The following is a 22,258-nucleotide window of genomic DNA, read 5'->3' as shown; positions in this document are numbered from 1 at the left end:
AGTCTGTTTTTTGGCTACAGCTTTAAGGAAACCCAGGAGCCCTGGTGGCGCAGTAGTTAAGGGTTTGACTGCTAACCAAAAAGTCAGCAGTTCGAATCCACCAGCCACTCCTTGGAAACCCTATGGGGGCAGTTCTACTCTGTCCTAAAGGGTTGCCATGAGTCAGAATTGACGTGATGGCAATGGTTTAGTTTTTTTTTTTTTTAGTTAAGGAAAATGTGTGCAGGCTTGATATCCATCTACCTCATACTGGAGGAATCAAGACAAGAGGCAGTAAGAGTCGACTCTGAGAAATCTATGCATTTTGTATCAATGTGACCTAATGTGACCGTCACACTGCGTCTGCAGTGGAAGGGGTTAGGACTTCCAGTTATTGCCAGTCATTGTCACAAGCACATCCTGGGATAGAAACTAAGACCTCAGATAGGGTGACATTGGGCTTTCCTCTTCCTCAGGAGTTTGGGAATTTGCACTTCAAGGAAGATGGGAGGAAGACCCTGAACACCGCCTGAATACAATGAAAGTGCAGCACGGCTGCTACCTAAAGCGCTCTTGGCAGTTCTGGTGCTGTTGTCTTCCTTCAGGCTCTACTGACACCAGAATTCTGGGGTAGCATTCCTCCCAAGTGTAGAGCAGAGCTTTCTCTTGATTGCCCTAACAGAGCTGTGACCAGGCTTCAACTTATGATGAAACCCTCAGGTATGTTCAGGTCTAACAAAAGGAAATTAAAAGTGCTACTACAAATAGCTGCCTTCAGAATCCACAGGCCAGTCTTCATGGGCCTCTTCTCCCATAGGGTGTTATCCTTGCATCATTAGAGGTCTACTTCTCTACCTAGCTTCAAGTTAACTTTTTTTATGACAGGGTTCTTATCACCAAGAATCACAAAAACACTAGTTCCAGATGGACTGCTGATCTAAATGTAAAAGGTACAATGAAATTTCGGGAAGAGAACATAGAAAACTATTTTCGTGACTTTTGGATGAGGAAAGATTTCTTAACAGGATACAAAAATGCTACTATAAAGGAAAAGATTGATAAATTGGCTTCATTAAAATTAACAACTTCTGTTCATTAAATACATCATTAACAGAATAAAAAGGCAAGCACTTTGGGCAAAGCCACGGGCAGTACAAATGACAATGGACCCATTTCCAGAAGATACAAATAATTCTGAAAGATCTGTAATAAAAATACAACCAAACTGAAAAAACAGACAAAAGATTTGTATAGACACATTACCAGAGGAGATGTCCAAATGGCCAATAAACATATGAAAAGGAGCGCAACCGCATCAGGCAAATACAAATGGAAACCACAATGGGATACCACTACATATCCAAGAAAATTATTAAAGACCAATAAAACTAAGTTGTTGGCAGCGATGAGGAACAACTGGAACTCTTATAATACTGTTGGTCAGACTATAAATGCAACCATTTTGGAAAAGTGTTTGGCATCATCTGCCAAAGTTGTACACGTTGTTCCAACAGCTTCACTCCTATACATATACTCAACAGAAATGCACATATGTGTTCACCAAAAGATTTGTATAAGAATGTTAACGGCAGTATTATTCATAAGAACCAAAAACTGGAAACAACTCGAATGTTGCACTAAAAACCATAATGAAGAAATTGTTGTATATTTCAAAATGGAATACTGCATAGAAATCAAAGTGAATGAATTATACCTACTCATAACAACATGGATAAATCTATTACCAATGTTCAGTAAGAGAAGGTAGATGTATATAATTACACAACATATGATTCCATCTACATAAATTTGAAAAAAAAAACAGACATAAGTAATCTAGGGTGTTGGAAGTCTTTGGGGAAAGGGAGAAGGAGAGAGCACATGGGAGTTTTGGGGTACTGATATTTTTCTATTCTTGACCTGGACGGTAATTATATGTTCACTTTGTGGAAAATTCATTAAGACGCACACTAATCATTTGTGCGCTTTTCTGTATGTTTCATTATAGTTCAATAAAGAAGTTAAAAAAATTAAGGCCCCACTACCTACCCAGCAAAGGGTAACCCTCATTTCTGTTGCAGATGAGGTACGCCATACCAAACATGCTGAAGAGAAGAAGAAAAGAAGATGTTAGATTCAAAGCAAGGAAATATTGAGAGCAAGAGTGACTAGTTCTTAGTTCCCAGAAAGTCTCCTTTTATTCTCTAACAAGGTTTTGTGCCTTGACTCAAGGTCTGCAGATTTCAAGAGAAGGGAAGAGGAGCAGAAGATGTTACTTGGTAGTAGAGAGTCCAAACAACTTACGTGGCATCCCTTACTATAGCACCTAGCACATTGGTCAATAAATGCTTGTCCAGTCTGCATTTTTAGGACTGGCCCCTTCTGGTAGACCAGACACCCAATATGTGACCCAATAGACACGGATGTGGTGTAAGTTTCATATCGTGGAAAGATTCCACCAATTGCTCAAACGATAATAGCTCACCTTTGTATAGCACACGCTTTGTAGAACACATCCAAGTGCTCTATATATATCATTTCCTTTAAACCTGACAAAAGCCTTATGAAGTAGGGATGGTCATGATGCCCATTTTACAAATGAGGAAATTGCAGCACAATTTAACTTGCCCCAAATCCCATGGTTAGTGGTGACTTAAGAGAATGATAGAATCAGTGTCTCAGCCTAGGCCAGGGTACATTATGCTTGTCTACTACATAACACTAGTTTTTTTTTTTTTTTACTACATAACACTAGCTCTTGAAGGAGCCTTTTAGTCAGAATGAATCTTTCCTTTCTCTGTAAACCAAAACCAAATCGGTGACGTCTAGTCGATTCCAACTCCTAGCAACCCTATAGAACACAGTAGAACTGCCCCATAGGGTTTCCAAGGCTGTAAACTTTTTTTTTTGTACTTTAGATAAAGTTTTACAGAACAAACTGACTTCTCATTAAATGGTTAGTACACATACTGTTTTATGGCATTGATTAACAATCCCATGATATGTAAACACTTTTCCTTCTCGACCTTGGGTTCCCCATTACCAGCTTTCCTATTCCGTCCTGCCTTCTAGTTCTAACCCTGGGCTGGTGTGACCCTTTAGTCCTGTTTTATAAGCCTGTCTAATCTTTGGCTGAAGGGTGAACCTCAGGAGTGACTTCATTATTGAGCTAAAAGCGTATCCAGGGGCCAAACTCTTGGGGTTTCTCCAGTCTCTGGCAGGCCAGTAAGTCTAGTCTTTTTTTGTGAGTTAGAATTTTATTCTACATTTTTCTCTAGCTCTGTTCAGGACCCTCTTTGTGATCCCTGTCAGAGCAGTCAGTGGTGTCAACCAGGCACCATCTAGTTGTACTGGACTCAGTCTGGTGGAGGCCATGAAAGTTGTGGTCCATTAGTCCTTTGGACTTATCTTTCCCTTGTGATTTCTTCATTCTCCCTTGATCCTGAAGGGGTGAGACCAGCAGAGTATCTTAGATGGCCGCTCACAGGATTTTAAGACCCCAGACGCTACTCACCAAAGTAGGATGTAGAACATATTCTCTATAAATTATGATACACCAGTCGAGTTAGATGTTCCCCAAGACCATAGTCCCCACAGCCCTCAGTCCAGTAAATCAGTCCCTGAAGGAGTTTGGATGAGTCTATGGAGCTTCCATGACCTTGCAAGGCTGTAAATCTTTACAAATCTTTCTCCCTCGGAGTGGGCTGGTAGGTTCGAATCATCGACCTTCTGGTTAACAGTTGAGTACTTCAACCACTGTGCCACCAGGGCTCCTTCTCTTCTCTGTACTACTATACTATTTTCTTATGCCTCTCTATAGCACATATCAAGGTCTCCCATGCAATATATAGCTAATTTTGTAGATGTTGGTCTTCCTCATAAGATTGGGAAATTTCAGAAGAGGAACCAGACCTTATTCATCTTTGTGTCTGCATTTCTACCCTCTTATCTGCAGAGGAGGTTTGAGAAATCAGGCAGAGTGCAGATGTCGGGGTTAGATAGCCTTGGTTTTGTGTGGTAGATTAACTGCATTAATGGCTCCAGTTTTTCACCCCTACTTGTGTCTGTCCCTCATGTGTCTGTCAGTTTGTCTTACTGTGGGGGCTTCCATGTTGCTGTGATGCTGGAAGCTATGCCACTGGTATTCAGATACCAGCAGGATCACCCATGGTGGACAGGTTTCAGCTGAGCTTCCAGACTAAGACAGATTAGGAAGGAGGACCTGGCAATCTACTTCTGAAAAGAATTAGCCAGTGAAAGCCTAATGAATAGCAGCGGAACACTGTCTGATACAGTGCTAGAAGATGAGCCCCTCAGGTTGGAAGGCACTCAAAAGATGACTGGGGAGGAGCTGCCTCCTCAAAGTAGAGTCAACCTTAATGATGTGGATGGAGTCAAGCTTTCAGGATCTTCATTTGCTAATGTGGCATGACTCAAAATGAGAAGAAACAGCTGTAAACACCCATTAATAATCAAAACCTGGAACGTACAAAATATGAACCTAGAAAAATTGGAATCATCAAAAATGAAATGGAACACATAAATATCGATATCCTAGGCATTAATGAGCTGAAATGGACTGGTATTTGTCATTTTGAATCGGACAATCATATGGCCTACTATGCCAGAAATGACAACTTGAAGAGCAATGGCATTGCATTCATTCTCAAAAAGAACATTTCAAGATCTATCTTGAAGTACAATGCTATCAGAGATAGGATAATATCCATACACTTACAAGGAAGAGCAGTTAATATGACTATTATTCAAATTTACACACCAACCACTAAGGCCAAAGATAAAGAAATCGAAGATTTTTACCAACTTCTGCAGTCTGAAATTGATCAAACATGCAATCAGGATGCATTGATAATTACTGCTGATTGGAATGCAAAAGTTGGAAACAAAGAAGAAGGATTGGTAGTTGGAAAATATGGTCCTGGTGATAGAAACAATGCAGGAGACGGTATGATAGACTTTTGCAAGAACAACAACTTTTTCATTGCAAATACCTTTTTTCACCAACATAAAAGTTGACTATACACATGGGCCTCACCAGAAGGAATACACAGGAATCAAATCGACTACATCTGTGGAAAGAGATGATGGAAAACCTTAGTATCATCAGTCAGAAGAAGGCCAGGTGCTGACTGTGGAACAGACCATCAATTGCTCATATGCAAGTTCAAGTTGAAATTGAAGAAAATTAGAACAAGTCGAAGAAAGCCAAAGTAAGACCTTGAGTATATCCCACCTGAGTTTAGAGACCAGCTCAAGAATATGTTTGACGTGTTGACACTAACGGCCGAGTACCAGACAAGTTGTATAATGATATCAAGGACATCATACGTGAAGAAAGCAAGAGGTCATTAAAAAGACAGGAAAGTAAGAAAAGACCAAAAGGGATGTCAGAAGAGACTCTGAAACTTGCTCTTGAATGTCGAGCAGCTAAAGCAAGAGGAAGAAATGATGAAGTAAAAGAACTGGACAGATTTCAAAGGGCAGCTCAAGAAGACAAAGAAAAGTATTATAATGACAAGTGCAAAGAGCTGGAGATAGAAAACAAAAAGGGAAGAACATGCTCAGCATTTCTCAAGCTGAAAAAACTGAAGAAAAATTCAAGCCTTGAGCTGCAACAGTGAAGGATTCTATGGGGAAAATATTAAACCATGCAGGGAGCATCAAAAGAACGTGGAAAGAATACATGGAGTCATTGCACCAAAAAGAATTGGTCAATGTTCAACCGCTTCAAGAGGTAGCGTATGATCAGGAACCGATGGTACTGGAGGAAGAAGTTCAAGCTGCACTGAAGGCATTGACAAAAAAAAAAAAAAGGTTCCAGGAATTGATGGGCTACCAACTGAGATGTTTTGACAAACAGATGCAGCGCTGGAAGTGCTCACTCATCTATGCCAAGAAATTTGGAAGACAGTTACCTGGCCAACTGACTGGAAGAGATCCATACTTATGTCTACTCCCAAGAAAGGTGATCCAATCAAATACAGAAGTTATTGAACAATATCATTAATATCACAGACAAGCAAAATTTTGCTAAAGATCATTCAAAAGCAGCTGCAGCAGTATATGGACAGGAACTGCCAGAAATTCAGGCCAGATTCAGAAGAGGTCATAGAACCAGGGGTATCACTGCTTATGTCAGACAGATCACAAGGATGTTTACCTGTGTTTTATGGACTATGCAAAGGCATTTGACTGTGTGGATTGTAACAAATTATGGATAACATTGGGAAGAATGGGAATTCCAGAACACTTAATTGTGCTCATGAGGAACCTGTAAATAGAACAAGAGGCAGTTGTTTGGACAGCACAAGGAGATATTGATTGGTTTAAAGTGAAGAAAGCTGTGCAACGGGGTTGTATCCTTTTACCACACCCATTCAATACGTATGCTGAGCACATTATCGAGGAAGCTGGACTATATGAAGAAGAGCAGGGCATCAGGATTGGAGGAAGACTCATTAACAACCTGCGTTATGCAGATGACACAACCTTGCTTGCTGAAAGTGAAGAGGACTTGAAGCACTTACTAATGAAGATCAAAGACTACAGCCTTCAGTACAGATTAGACCTCAACATAAAGAAAACAAAAATCCTCACAACTGGACCAATAAGCAACATCATGATAAATGGAGAAAAGATTGAGGTTGTTAAGGATTTCATTTTACTTGGATCCACAATCAACACCCATGGAAGCAGTAGTCAAGAAATCAAAACATGCATTGCAAAGGACCTCTTTAAAGTGTTGAAAAGCAAAGATGTCACCTTGAAGACTAAGGTGCGCCTGACCCAAGCCATGGTATTTTCAATCACGTCATACGCGTGTGAAAGCTGGACAATGAATAAGGAAGGCCAAAGATGAACTGATGACTTTAAATTGCGGTGCTAGCGACTAATATTGAATATACCATGGACTGCCAAAAGAACGAACAAATCTGTCTTGGAGGAAGTACAACCAGAATGCTCCTTAGAAGCAAGGATGGCGAGACTGCATCTTACGTACTTTGGATATGTTATCAGGAGGGGTCAGTCCCTGGAGAAGGACATCATGCTTGGTAAAGTACAGGGTCAGTGGAAAAAAGGAAGACCCTCAACAAGATGGATTGACACAGTGGCTGCAACAATGGGCTCAAGCATAGCCACGATTGTGAGTATCGCACAGGACCAGGTAGTGTTTCATTCTGTGGTACACAGGGTCGCTTTGAGTTGGAATCAACCTGACGACACCTAACAACAACAACAACAACTTTTATCTATACCTCTGTCATATAACTATGCAATGCCCTCTCACTCTGGACTCAGCCTCGTGAACTGCTTCAGCCAAGGGGATGTAGCAAACATGAAACAGGTAAGGGATGTAGCAAACATGAAACAGGTAGAGGCTTGAAAACACGCTTTTGTGTTGGGGCCTGCTCTCTCTTGCTCTTCTGATTTTGCCATGACAACATACCTGTGTTAGCCGGCTGCTGGAGGATAAGCCTTGTAGACCCAAATTGTCCCAGTTATGTCACCCAAACTGCTCCAGTTATCCCAGCTGAGGTCATCCTGGTTTAGCCAACAACCCCATGCAATGCGAGCAAGCCCAGCCAAGATCAGCCCTATGCAGTCAAGATCAGCTGATCCCCACATATTCATGAGATAAATGGATGTTTGTTGTTGTATTTCCCTGAGGTTTTATGGTTGTTATTATGCAGCATAATTGTGGCAGTTTGCATCCTGACTCCATTGCTTACTAGAAGTATAGACAAGTTACTTAATATCTGTGAGCCTCAGCTTTTAAATCTATAAAATGGAGATAATAATAATTTCTACCTCATTTAGTTGATATTAAGAGTAAATTATATATTTTGAGGCAAAGTGCCTAACATTTAATAAGTGTTCATTAAAATAATTATTATTCACTCAATAAATTCTCATTAAAATTATTATTATTCATTCATTTATGCAAACAACATTTATTGGTGACCTACTTATGCCAAGTACAATTTGTTAAGCCCTGGGAATACACGGGTGAATATTAAAGACTCCTTGGACCATTGCAGCTCATCTTCTGTTATCTGACTCTTTAAAACCAACATACTAGCTTGCTAACATAAAGAGTAATACCTTTCTAGTTTCCAGGCTATTCCTTCATTCACTCATCCAGTCATTTATTCATTATTGTTGAATGCCCACCGTGTGCCAAGTACTGAGGATGTAAAGATGAACAAGAAATAGTCACTATCCTCAAGGAGCTCACAGTGTAGCAAATGAAAAGTTTATTAAGTCAATAATTAGGATATAGTGGAGTCCTGGTGGCAAAGTGGTTAATTAAGATCTTGGCTGCTAACTAAACAGCATTTTGAATCCGTCATCCGCTCCTTGGAAACCCTATGGGGCACTTCTACTCTCTCCTAGAGGGCTGCAATGAGTCAGAATCGACTTGACGGCAACAGGTTTGGTTTGGGTTAGTGTGACTCTATAGAGTTACACAGAGGAAGAAGAGATAAACTGTCCAAACTGGGACATGGTAGCTCCACAGACAGCCTAATAAAGGAATAGATCCTTAAGCTGTGGTTTTCTTGGGAGACTGGGGGTGGGGTGGGCAGTGGCGAGGACAATCCACTTAGACATCACAGAGAAGGGGGCACAGCAGGAGATGAGGTTGGAAGGGCAGGTGGTTACTTTGTATGCCATTGCAGGAGTTTAAACATTATCATGAAAATGACTGGAAGCCAGTGATGAATTTTAAACCCCAAAATGACACCCACAAACTTCAGCTGGGATCTTGAGCAACATATTTCATCAAAGACCTAGAGTAGGTATTTAATGGTTGGTGATTGGGTCCAGGTAGATACACAAATGGGATTCTCTGTTCTGTTTGCTCAACCTTTGAAGAATCATCTTCATAGTCTCAGAATTGAGGGTAGAACAGGGTCTTCCACCATGCTATAATATCTGTAGGCTGGGGAAAAGATGAAGGATTTTGAAATTTGAGCCTTGGTCTGGGGAAAAAATAGATTTAAATGTCAAGAATTGCCTTCAAATCTGAAGTGGGTGATCAACTGCTTTACTATAATAATTCTCCCATTTCATCTTTATTAGAGAATATTGAAAAGTTAATGCACCACACTCACACTTTCTCATTAAGGCCCAAACACTGATAGACTGGTCCAGAATCTGCAACACCCTTCATAACTTTCTTTGGAAGCTCTTTAAAAAAGTAGGCTGGTAAGTTGCTGTTATTGTAGGTGACAGAGTCACAGGTCACGATTCCTGGGTAATACATCATCATTCTGGCCGCTATGTTGACCTTTTGACCAATGACTATAACAGGAAGGAGAAAGGCAAAATGAGAGAAAACAGCCAATGAGCTGAATATAACATAAGCCATACTATGACCCACATGGCATTTTTACCCTTTACTCCCTTTATCTCTCATGAATAACACAAGTCTTTTAGTCTATAGGGTCACTATGAGTTGGAATTGGCTCAAAGGCAGTGGGTTAGTCTTCAACTACCTATAGTCAGCCAATGGTTATTACAAAATATGCAGTAAGTTAACTCAATTAGTCATCAGTAAAGTTTCTACTTCACCTGGGAGGCCAAGGGGATGACTTATTCAGTGACAGAAGGGCCTTTAATATAGAAGGGTTCCTATAAGTGGGATGGCCATAGGCCTGAGAGTTCTCATATGAGGTCTAGCTGGTCTTCTGCTCCCCGTCAGATAAGTACAAGCTTGGTCCTGGGGTACCGACTGCCAGGTGAGGCATGAAATGGTATCTTTATGCTCCTGTGTATGAACCGTTTGATGATTTCTTAAGAGTGAGTAAATTGGAGGGGAAGGGTTGTTCATTTGGGGTTGATTCAAGGAATACTTTAAGAGGAAATACACTGTAATGCACAGGCTCTGAAGCCGGACTGTGTAGGTTTGAACCTCGGCTCTACCTCTTACTATTATGTGCCAATTACTTTAACTCTACATACCTCAGTTTCCTATTCTGTAAAATGGGGGTGATAATAATACCTAGCTCAGACTGTAGTTTGTGAAGATTAATGAGTTAATACATGTAAATCACTATGAACAGTGTCTGGCCTGATAGTACTAATTAAAATTACTATTAATTAGGAATTAAATGTTAAACTTTAATATAAACTTGAATACTTCTGATCAAGATAATCTTTTTAAAAATTGTCTATTATGGAAAATTTGACCATACAGTAGAGCAGAATAGTATAATGGATCTTCATATACCCACCATCCATTCCCAACAACCGTTAACCCATGGCCAACCCTGCCCATCCTCACCCTCATACGCTTCCTACTCTATTATTTTTAAGAAAAATCTCAGACATAGTGTCATTTTTGACATAACTATTTCAGCATAGTAATACTTTTAGATGTGTTACGTCTGAAGAGGGAAGTAACAGCAAAACAGTGAAATCTTGAAATAACACCTATTTTCTTTTCTCTTTGATATTAGTAGTATTTTTCAGTAAATAACAATATTAACAATAATCTAAGAAGCTGACCTAATGTATTCCAGGAATAAAGAGGAGTAACTGTCTGTTAAGAGGAAATCATTATAAACGCCCCTCATTCCAAAAGCACAGAGCCTACTACTGCTCCCCTCCAATAACGATGTATCTTTTATAATCATGCATACCCCCAGAAATGTACACTTTACAAGCACTGAGCAAAGCTGCACTGCTCGGCTCCATCTGGAAGGCTATAAACTTTCTAAGGGCAGGGCCCTCTTCTTACTTATTTTTGTGCCTCCTCCCACAAAGCCCAGTGGCAAGGCACTGTGTTTGTTGAAAGAAAAATGGAGATAAAGTAGCTCAGCACACCTGTGTACTCGTGTCTCACAGAGTGTCCAACAATTCCACAGAAGACAATCCCGCTGGCAACCCCGATGGATACACTCCTGGCACCAGGGAGAAACAGAGAGTTGTGGGAAAGAGGACAAAGATAATGAGCCTAGAGAGGGTGGGAAGTGCAGGATAATGATTAATGGGGTGGGAAGGCAGGAAAGGATTCTCAGTAGATAATTCTCTACCATTTGAAGTTAGTTTAGGGCAATTTTGCATGTCCTGAAGATAGGGAGAAGGCAGCAGCGGCATTAGAGGGCTGCTGGGGTTGCAGACTGTGCCGTGTGTGACACTCTCAGAGGAGTTGACATCAAATGACTGTCTATAAAATTTTTGTGCAGTGTTTCAGCAGAAATTTATTATTTTTTTAATAAAAAAATCACTGTTTATAGCAACAAAAACATTTTTTGTAAGCCCAGTTTACATGTATCAATATACCTAAAAGGCTTAAACTCGATGTTAATTTAGTTTTTGCATCTTCTAATGCCCTCCGGTCAGAGCTGTCATTATTACCCAATTACAATGATGCTTCCAACCACGTGGTTTTGTCTGCACGTGCTACAAGCATGTGCTATAGCTTTCATTGCTGACAGTGTCTTTATGTCAGGTGCCATTGAGTCATTTCTGACTCATAGTGACCCTAGGTACAACAAAAGATTGCTATCCTCACAATCTTTGCTATGTTTGAGCTTATTGTTGCAGCTACTTTGTCAATCCATCTTGCTGAAGGCTTCATCTTTTTCGCTAATCTTCTACTTTACCAAGGATGATGTCTTTCTCCGGAGACTGGTCCTGCCTGGTAACACGTGCAAAGTACTTGAGACAAAGTCTTATCATCCTAGCTTTGAAGGAATATTCTGGCTGTGCTTCTCCCAAGATAAATTTGTTCATTCTTCTACAGTCCATGGTATATTCAATATTCTTTGTCAAAACCATAATTCAAAGGCGTGAATTCTTCTTTGGTCTTCCTTATTCATTGTCCCGCTTTCACATGTATACGAGGCGATTGAAAATACCATGGCTTGGGTCAGGTGTACATTAGTCTTCAAAATGACATCTCTGCTTCTGAACACTTTAAAGAACTCTTTTACAGCAGATTTGCCCGATGGAATGCGTTATTTGATTTCTTGACTGCTGCTTCCATGGGCATTGGCTGTGGATCCAAGTAAAATGAAATCCTTGACAACTTCAATATTTTTCTCCATTTATCACGGTGTTTCTTATTGGTCCAGCTGTGAAGATTTTTGTTTTAAGTTGAGGTGTAATCCTTACTGAGGGCTGTGGTCTTTGATCTTCATCAGTAAGTGCTTCAAGTCCTCTTCACTTTCAGCAATCATGGTTGTGTCTTCTGCATATTGCAGGTTGTTAATGAGTCTTCCTCCAATCCTGATGCCACATTCTTCTTCATATAGTCCAGCTTCTTGGATTATATGCTCAGCATATGTATTCAATAAGTATGGTGAAAGGATACACACATCTTTCCTGATTTTAAACTATGCAGTATCCCCTTGTTCTGTTCGAATGACTGCCTCTTGATCTATGTACAGGTTCCTCATGAGCACAATTAAGAGTTCTGGAATTTCCATTCTTCACAATGTTATCCATAATTTGTTACAATCCACACAGTCGAATGCCTTAGCATAGTCAATAAAACACAAATAAACATCTTTCTGGTATTCTTTGCTTTCAGACAAGATCCATCTGACATCAGCATTGATATTCCTCATTCCATGTCCCCTTCTGAATCCAGCTTGAATTTCTGACAGTCCCCTGTCAAAGTAATGCTGTAACTGTTTTTTAATTATCTTCAGCAAAACTTTACTTGCGTGTGATATAAATGATAATTGTTTGATAATTTCCACATTCTTTTGGATCAGCTTTCTTTGGAATGGGCACAAATATGGATCTCTTCAGTTGGTTGGCCAGGTAGCTGTCTCCCAAATTTCTTGGCGTAGATGAGGGAACACTTCTAGCCTTTCATCCATTTGCTGAAACATCTCACTTGGTATTCCGTCAGTTCCTACAGCCTTGTTTTTTCGCCAGTGTCTTCAGTGCAGCTCGGACTTTTTCCTTCAGTACCGTCAGTTCCTGCTCATGTGGTTCCTCCTGAAATGGTTGAACATCAACCAATTCTTTTTTGGTACAGTGACAGTGTATTCTTTCCGTTTTCTTTCGATGCTTCCTACACCCTTCAAAACACCCTTCAAAATTGCAACTCGAGGCTTGAATTTTTTCTTCTTCAATTCTTTCAGCTTGAGAAATGCTGAGCATGTTTTCCCCTTTTGGTTCTCTATCTCCAGGTATTTGCACATTTCATTATACTTTAGTTTGTCTTCTCAAGCCACCCTTTGAAATCTTCTGTTCAACTCTTTTACTTCATCATTTCTTCCATTCACTTTAGCTACTCTATGTTGAAGAGCAACTTTCAGAGTCTCTTCTGACATCCATTTTGGTCTTTACTTTCTCTCTTGTCTTTTTAATGACCTCTTGCTTTCTTCACATATGATGTCCTTGATGTCATTCCACAACTCGTCTGGTCTCCAGACGTTAGTGTCCAATGCATCAAATCTATTCTTGAGATGGTGTCCAAATTCAGGTGGGATATACTCAAGGTCATATTTTGGCTCTCATGGACTTGTTTTAATTTTCTTCAGCTTCAACTTGAACTTGCATATGAGCAATTGATGATCTGTTCTGCAGTCGGCCTCTGGCCTTGTTCTGACTAATACTCTCCCACTGTCTCTTTCCACAGATGTAGTCGATTTGATTCCTGCGTATCCCATCTGGTGAGGTCCATGTGTATAGTCACAGTTTGTGTTGTTGAAAACAGATATTTGCAATGAAGAAGTCATTGGTCTTGCAAAATTCTATCACGCTATCTCTGGTGCTGTTGCTATCACAAAGGCCATATTTTCCAACTACAAATCCTTCCTCTTTGTTTCCAGCTTTTGCATTCCAATCACTAGTAGTTATCGGTGCATTTTGATTGCATGTTTGATCAATTTCAGACCACAGAATTTGGTAAAAATCTTCCATTTTTTCATCTTTGGCATTAGCAGTTGGTGTGTAAATTTGAATAATAGTCGTATTAACTGGCCTTTCTAGTAGGTGTATAGATATTATCCTATCACTGACAGCATTGTCCTTTTGGATAGATCTTGAAATGTTCTTTTTGACAATGAATGCAACACCTTTCCTCTTCAATTTGTCATTCCCAGCATAGTAGACCATGTAACAGTCCGATTCGAAATGGTCAATACCAGTCCACTTCAGCTCACTAATACATAGGACATTGATCTTTGTGTTCCATTTCATTTTTGATGACTTCCAATTTTCTTAGATTCATACTTCATATAGTCCACGTTCTAATTATTAACGGATGTTTGCAGCTGTTTCTTCTCTTTTTGAGTCATCCCGCATCAGCCAATGAAAGTCCCAAAAGCTTGACCTCAACCACGTCATTAACGTCGACACTAGTTTGAGGAGGCAGCTCTTCTGCAGTCATATTTTGAATGCCTTCCAACCTGAGAGGCCCATCTTCCAGCACTATATCAGTGTTCCACTGCTATTCATGAGGTTTTCACTGGCTGATTTTTTTCAGAAGTAGACCACCAAGTCTATCTTCCTGTTCTGTTTTAGTCTGGAAGCTACACTGAAACCTGTCCATCATGTGTGACCCCGCTGATATTTCAGATACCAGTAACGTAGTTTCCAGCATCACCGCAACATGCAAGCCACCACAGTATGATAAACTGATAGACAAGTGGTGAGTGTTTTTATGGTGGCTGATTTTGTCAAATGTTCTGATGTTTTAACTATAATTAGTATTGTGAACCTAATCTATAACATTTTTTGAGAATGAAGTAGTAATTAAAGGAAAAGAAGGAGTGATATATGAGAATTACAATCTATGAGTAACATTAGTACCAAAAATATTACTAAGGATTCTGTATGGTCTGGTAGAGAGGAGGTCCATGGGGCAGGGGGTGACACCATGAGTTAGCACACTGGGTAACACCAACCCTAGTGATGCCACTGGAAGAAAGGACAGAGAATGGATTCTGTGACAAAGAACTAGCTTCTTGGAAGTGATAACTCAGTTCACTTTTCTGCTATTGTTAAGTGTTCATTTGAGCTACTTTTCTGGAAAATAACCCCTCATCATCCCAAATGGACTTTAATGTAAAGTGACTGTGGTTGTAAACAATTTAACTATCTACGTAATTTTAAGAAAGATCAAAATCATTATTTTGAAAGGAAGTAACTCAGGTAAGATGTATGGCATCAAAGTCTAACTTTGCTAATATTCTAGGATGTCTGCATGCCCTGGATGACTAAGGGTGAGGAGGTAGAGATATTTAGAGCAAGGGGCATATTTTAGGGTCATTGAGGTGTTCATCTGGTGAAGTGTGAAGGCACTGGACTCTTAAGCAAGGAGAGCTGAGATGGAAACCTTACCTTCTTAACAGTTCTAACTTTGCGTGGATCATCTATATAAATTTCCAACTCAAGCACTCATTTTATCTTCCAGTTATTAAAAATCACCTCAGGTCTTCAACATAGTTTGGGAATGCAACCTCTACCAATAAGTGAGCCAGAGTATGGGGAGACAACCCAGTTAGGTTCTCTTGCAAACCTGGTAAATTTTGACTTTTCGGGAAGTGTCATTTCTCCACCTTGCCTTTACCATCTTCTGTCTTAATGCCTTAGGACTGGGGCTTGAACACTCTATGAGTACATTAGGTGACTAATGAATGCAGGCCTGAAGAGCATCCAGTGAAGGATAGCCTTCTCATTCCTTTCTGCTACCTGCCCCTTGTCCTGTCTCCCCATGGCCTACAAGGGGGTCAAGGACAATCAGGTGGAATCAGAGCCAGTACTCACTGAATTCTGTGCACCTGAGAGCAGAAGTCAAAGATATCCACAGCACTTTCCAAAGCATGAGTGACCTCGTCAGGTGCCTTTTCCCCAGGGAAACCAAAGACACAGAGGAAGGAGCAACCCTGTGAGGGAGAGAGTCAGCAAACACAGCTGGTGGGCAGTGAGCTGGACAGTGAACTTGAAACTGGACAGGCCAGAAGGCCCAGTGGAGTGTTGGCAGTAATTTTCACTTTCTGAATCAGGCTTCATCGTGATTTCTCTCACGCCTATTTTACGTTTAGTAAACTTTATATATATAAACTTCTGGTCCATCATTAACTGTAGGCGTTGAGCCCTGGAGAAGGCCTTACTTTTGCTCTAGAGGTGAGAAGGAGTTATACTGAGCAATCTGTGTGCACTGTCCTGTCTACGCTCTCCTGTGGCCAAGGTCTGAAGTCCAAGAAGCAGCACTGGGCAGTGGAAAAGTCCCAGCTCCAGATTCACAAAATCTGTGTTCTCAGGCCACTTCCCAACTGTGGAAATTTGAGTAAGTCAATTATACTCTATAAACCCCAGTTTCTCGATCCGAAAATGGATATTATATAGACCTACCAAGGTTTTGGCTACTAAAAGGACTAATGTTATACAGAGGAGCCCCGGTGGTGCGGTGGTTAAAGCAATTGACTGCTAACCGAAAGGTCAGTGGTTTGAAACCACCAGGGCTCTGCAGCAGAAAGACGTGGCATTCTGCTTCCATTGAAATTTACAGCCTTGGAAACCCTACCGGGTCACTATGGGTCAGAATTGACCTGACAGCAGTGGGTTTTTTGGGGTTGGTTAATGTTATATTTGGAGTCCCTGAGTGGTACAAATGGTTAATGCACTCAACTGATAACCAAAAGTTCAAGTCCACCCAGATGTGCCTCAGAAAAAAGGCCTGTTGATCTACTTCCAAAAAATCAGCCATTGAAAACCCTACGAAGCACAGTTCTACTCTGATACACATGGGGATGTATGAGTTGGAATTAACTAGACAGCAAGTAAAAAAATCTCTAAAAAGAATATGACCAAGTGTCAGATCCTAAAATGGGCTGGCTCAGTCTTGTGTATGCGTGTGCTTTAGATGAAGATTTACAGAGCAAATTCATTTCTCATTAAACAATTAATACACACATTCTTTTGTGACATTGCTTGACAGCCCTGTGATATGTTAACACTCTCCTCTTCTCAACTTTGGGTTCCCCATTTCCATTTGTCCAGCTTTCCTGTTCCCTCCTGCCTTCTCATCCTTGCCCCTGAGCTGGTGCGCCCATTTAGTCTCATTTTGTTTTATGGCCTTGTCTAATCTTTGGCTGAAGGGTGAACATCAGCAATGACTTCAATACTGTGTTAAAATGTTGTCTAGGGGCCATGCACTTGGGGTTTCTCCAGTCTCTGTCAGACCAGTAAGTCTCGTCTTTGTGAGTTAGAATTTTGTTCTACATTTTTCTCGAGCTCTGTCTGGACCCTCTACTTTGATCCCTGTCAGGGCAGTCAGTGGTGGTAGCCAGACACCATCTCGTGCTGGACTCAGTTTGGTGGAGTCTGTAGTAGTTGTAGTCCTTTGGACTGATCTTTCCTTGTGTCTTTGGTTTTCTTCATTCATCCTTGCTCCAGAGAGGATGGGACAAGTGGAGTATCTTAAACGGCCTCTCACAAGCTTTTAAGACCCCAGAATCTACTCACCAAAATAAGATGTAGAACATTTTCTTTATAAACTATGTTATGCCAATTGAGCTAGATGTCCCACGAGATCATGGTCCCCAGCCCTCAGCCCAGTAATTAGGTTCCTCAGGAGTCTGGATGTGTCTACGAAGCATTCATGACCTTGCCTTGGTCAAGACGTACTGGCTTCCCCAGTATTGTGTACTGTCTTACCCTTCACCAAAGTTACTACTTATCTATTGTCTAGTTAGTGTTTTTCCCTCCCCATTGCTCCCCTCCCCTGTAACCATCAAAGATTGTTTCTTTCTGTGTGTAAACCTTTTCATAAGTTTTTATATTAGTGGTCTCATACAATATTTGTCCTTTTGCGATTGACTTATTTCACTCAGCATAATACCCTCCAGATTCATCCATGTTGTGAGATGTGGCGTAGATTCATTATTGTTCTTCATCCTTGCAGAGTATTCCATTGAGTGTATTTACCATAATTTGTTTATCCATTTATCTGTTGATGGGCACTTAGGTTGTTTCCATCTTTTTGCTATTGTGAATAATGCTGCAGTGAACATGGGTATACATGTATCTTTTCGTGTAACAGCTCTCATTTCTCTAGAATATATTCCTAGGAGTGGGATTACTATATCATATGGTAGTTCTATTTCTAGCTTTTTAAGGCAGCACCGTATCATTTTCAAAATGATTGTACCATTTTACTTTCCCACTAGCAGGGCATAAGAGTTCCAATCTTCTCACAGCCTCTCTAACATTTGTCATTTCCTGTTTTTTTGATTGGTGTCAGTAAAGTCAGGGTGAGATGGTATCTCATCGTAGTTTTGACTTGCATTTCTCTAACGGCTAGTATTGCCATACCACCCAGAATTCGCCTGATCTTATCTGATCTTGGAAGCTAATCAGGGTTGGGCCTGGTTAGTACTCAAATGGGAGACTGCCTAGGAATACCAGGTGCCATAGGCTTTTGGAGCCTTAGTGGTATAGTGGCTAAGAGCTCAGCTGCTAACAAAAAGGTTGGCAGTTCGAATCCATGAGCTGCTCGTTGGAAACCCTATGGAGCAGTTCTACTCTGTCCTCTAGGGTCACTATGAGTTGGAATCGATTCAACAGCAACGGGTTTGGTTTTTTTGGTTTTAATGATTAATGATCACGAGCATTTCCTCAGGTGTCTGTTAGCTCCCTGACTATCTTCTTTGGTGAAGTGTCTGTTCATATCCTTTGCCCATTTTTTAATTGGATTATTTGTCTTTTTGTTGTAGAGGTGTTGGATTTTCCTGTAAATTTTAGAGATTAGACTTTTGTTGGATTTGTCATAGCCGAATTTTTTTCCCCGGTCTGTAAGTTCTCTTTTTACTGTTTTGGTGAAATCTTGATAAGCATTAGTGTTTAATTTTTAGAAGATCCCAGTTATCTAGCTTATCTTCTCGTGTTTGTGTATTGTTAATTATGGTTTGTATCCTATTTATGCTGTGTATTAGGGCCTCTAGCATTGAACATATTTTTTTTTTTCTGTGATCTTTATAGTTTTTGGTTTTATAGTTAGGTCTTTGATCCATTTTGAATTAGTTTTTTTGTATGGTGTGAGGTATGGGTCCTGTTTCATTTTTTTACAGATATACATCCTGTTTTGCCAGCACCATTTGTTAAAAAGACTGTTTTTTCCCCATTTAGTGGACTTTCGGCTGTGATTGAGGATCAGGTGATGGTAGGTGGATGGATTTATATCTGGGTTCTTGATTCTCTTTCATTGGTCAATGTTTCTGTCATTGGACCAGTACCAGGCTGTTTTGACCACTGTAGCTGTCTAGGAGGTTCTGAGGTCAGGTAGTGCGAGGCCTCCTACTTTACTCTCCTTCAATAGTTCTTTACTTATCTGGGTCTCCTTCCTCCCATATAAAGTGGGCAATTAATTTTTCCGTCTCTTTAAAGAGTGCTGTTGGTATTTGGATCAGAACTGCATCGTATTTGTAGATTGCTTTGGGTAGAACTGACATTTTCACAATGTTGAGTCTACCTATTCATGAGAATGGTATTTTTTTCCATTAATGAAGGTCTCTTTCGGTTTCTTGCAGTTATGTTTTGTAGTCTTCTTTATATAGGTCTTTTACATGCCTGGTTAAATTTATTCTTAAGTATTTTAATTTGGGGGGGACTATTATTATAAATGGTATTTCTTTCCTTATTTTCTTTACATAGTTCTTTTTATTGGTGTATAGAAATCCAACTGATTTTTGTACATTTATATATATCCTGCTACTCTGCTGAATTTATTAGTTCCAGTAGTTTTCTTGTGGAATCTTTTGGTATAGTATCATATCATCCACAAATAGGGATAGTTTTACTTCTTCCTTTCCAATCTGGATGCCCTTTATTTCTTTTTCTTGCCTTACTGCTCTAGCTAGAATTTCCAGCACAACATTAAATAGGAATGACGGTAAAGGGCATCTTTGTCTTGTTCCTGTGCTCAGGGGGAATGTTTTCAGACCCTCTCCATTGAGAATGATGTTTTCTGTTAGTTTTGTATAAAAAAGTTTTGTATAGATGCCCTTTATTATGCTGAGGAAGTTCCATTCGATTCCTATTTTATTGAGAGCTTTTATCAGGAATGGGTGTTGAACTTTGCCTTTTCTGTGTGGACTGAGATGATCATGTGATTCTTTTCTTTTGTTTTATTTATGTGGTGCATTACACTGATTGATTTTCTAATGTTGAGCCATCCTTGCATACCTGGTATAAATCCCACTTGGTAGGGTTTTTTTTTTTTTTTTTAATGGTGTTGAATTCTATTGGCTAGAATTTTGTTGAGAATTTTTGCATCTATATTCATGAGAGATATTGGTCTACAATTTTTGTTTTTTTGTGGTGTCGTTGCCTGGTTTTGGTATCAGGGTTACACTGGCTTCATAAAATGATTTTGGAAGTATCTCTTCCTTTTCTATATCCTGAAATAGTTTGAGTAGCACTGGTGTGAGCTCGTCTCTGAATGTTTGGTAGAATTCTTCAATAAAGCCATCCGGCTTTTTTTTGTTGGGAGTTTTTAAATTATCTTTTTAATCTCTTCTCTTGTTATAGGTCTGTTCATATTTTCTAGCTTCGTTTGTGTTAGTGTAGGTAAGTAGTGTGTTTCTAGAAATTTGTCCATTTCCTGTATATTTTCAAATTTGTTGGGATACAGTTTTTCATAGTACTCTGTTATGATCCTTTTTATTTCACTTGGGTGTGTTGTAATGTCCCCCATTTCATTTCTTAAATTTGCATTATTTGCTTCCTCTCCATTTTTTTTTCTCCATTTTTTCTTTTGTCAGTTTGGCCAGTGGTTTGTCGATTTTGTTGATCCTTTTAAAAAGCCAACTTTTGGTTTTGTTTGATTCTTTCTATTGTTCTTCTATTCTCTATTTCATTTATTTCTGCTTGACCTTTATTATTTCTTTTCTTCTGGTGGCTGTGGGTTTCTTTTGCTGTTCTCTTCCTTTTTGTTTGAGTTGTACAGCTAACGTTTTGATTTTGTCCCTTTCTTCTTTTTTGATGTGTCCATCTATTGTTATAAATCAACCACTGAGCACTGTCTTTGCTGTGTCCCAAAGGTTTTGGTATGCTGTGTTTTCATGCTAGTTTGGTTCTCAGAATATTTTTGATTCTGTCTTTGATTTCTTCTATTATCGAGTGGTTTTTAAGCAAGGTGGTACTCAATTTCCAATTGTTTGATTTTTTTCCTTACTCTTCCTGCTATTAATTTCTACTTTTATGGCATTATAATCTGAGAGGATGCTATGTATCGTCTCAATTTTTTGGATTTTGTTGAGGGTTGCTGTGTGGCCTAACAAGTGATCTATTCTGGAAAACGTTCATGTGCGTTGGAAAAGAATGTATACTTTGGAGTTGTTGGGTGGAGTGTTCTATGTATGTCTGTGAGCTCAAGCTGGTTGATTGTGGCCTTTAGGGCTTCGTAACTTTGTTGAGTTTCTTTCCAGATATTCTGTCCTTTACTGAGAGTGTGTGTTGAAGTCTCCTACTATTATTGTGGAACTGTCAATATTTCTTTTCAGTGCTGTTAGAGTTTGTTTTAGGTATTTTGGAGCCCCATCATTGGGTACATAGATATTTATTATGGTTATGTCCTCATGGTGGATTGTCCCTTTAATCATGATATAATCTCCTTCCTTGTCTCTTATGGTGGATTTTGTTTTAAAGTCTATTTTATGTGAGATTAGTATTGCCACTCCTGCTCTTTTTTGGTTGCTCTTTGCTTGATATATTTTTTTCCATCCTTTAATCTGTAATATATTCATGTCTCTGTGTCTAAGATGTTATTTCTTGTAGACAGCATATTGATGAGCCCTGTTTTTTCAATCTGTTCTGTCACTCTGTATCTTCATGGGTGTGTTGTAGCCATTTTCGTTCAATGTGATTATTGAAAGGTGTGAGTTTCTTGTTCTCATTTTGTAGTGCTTTTTTAATGGTACTGAAGTTTTCTTTGTTCCTCTTATTCTTCTGTGCTGAATTTCTTTTTGGATTTTTTTTTTTCATTTCTTTCATTTTAGTAGATTTTTTGTGTACTGAGGCTTTATGTTTTTCTTATTTGCTGAGTAGGTTTTTTAACTTTCTTTGTGGTTACCTTAAAATTTACCCCATCTTCATAAGTTTGAGCCAGTCTTTTATTACTTGATATCACCTTGATTTCCTCTCCATTTTAAAGTTCTATACCTATACTGCTTGTTCCCTCTTTTATTGTGCTGATGTTGTTGTCATTTATAGATTGACATCTCTGGTTCCCTGTTGTTAATCTTTTAGTTTTGGTTTATCCTTGAGAGCTCATTACCTAGGTTGGTATCTG

General features: G+C 39.6%; 1 protein-coding gene and 1 pseudogene across 1 annotated transcript in view; one reads left to right on the top strand and one right to left on the bottom strand.

Moving 5' to 3' along the window:
* The window catches only part of ADCY10 (adenylate cyclase 10), a 195,387-nt gene that overhangs the window by 128,623 nt on the left and 44,506 nt on the right, over positions 1-22,258 (bottom strand). Inside the window, exons 9-12 of the mRNA XM_003414895.4 lie at positions 15,733-15,851; positions 10,828-10,904; positions 9,114-9,303; positions 2,029-2,084 (exon numbers count right to left, since the gene is read on the bottom strand). Coding sequence (XP_003414943.1) covers positions 2,029-2,084; positions 9,114-9,303; positions 10,828-10,904; positions 15,733-15,851 — 442 coding nt within the window. The remainder of the gene's footprint in view (positions 1-2,028; positions 2,085-9,113; positions 9,304-10,827; positions 10,905-15,732; positions 15,852-22,258) is intronic.
* Positions 18,269-18,387, top strand: LOC111751993 (5S ribosomal RNA; annotated as a pseudogene).

Source organism: Loxodonta africana, chromosome 3 (genome assembly GCF_030014295.1).
Source record: "Loxodonta africana isolate mLoxAfr1 chromosome 3, mLoxAfr1.hap2, whole genome shotgun sequence".
Taxonomy (NCBI): Eukaryota; Metazoa; Chordata; class Mammalia; order Proboscidea; family Elephantidae; genus Loxodonta; species Loxodonta africana.
Note: the sequence above shows the minus strand (reverse complement) of the source record. Positions and strands in the feature narration are given on the sequence as shown.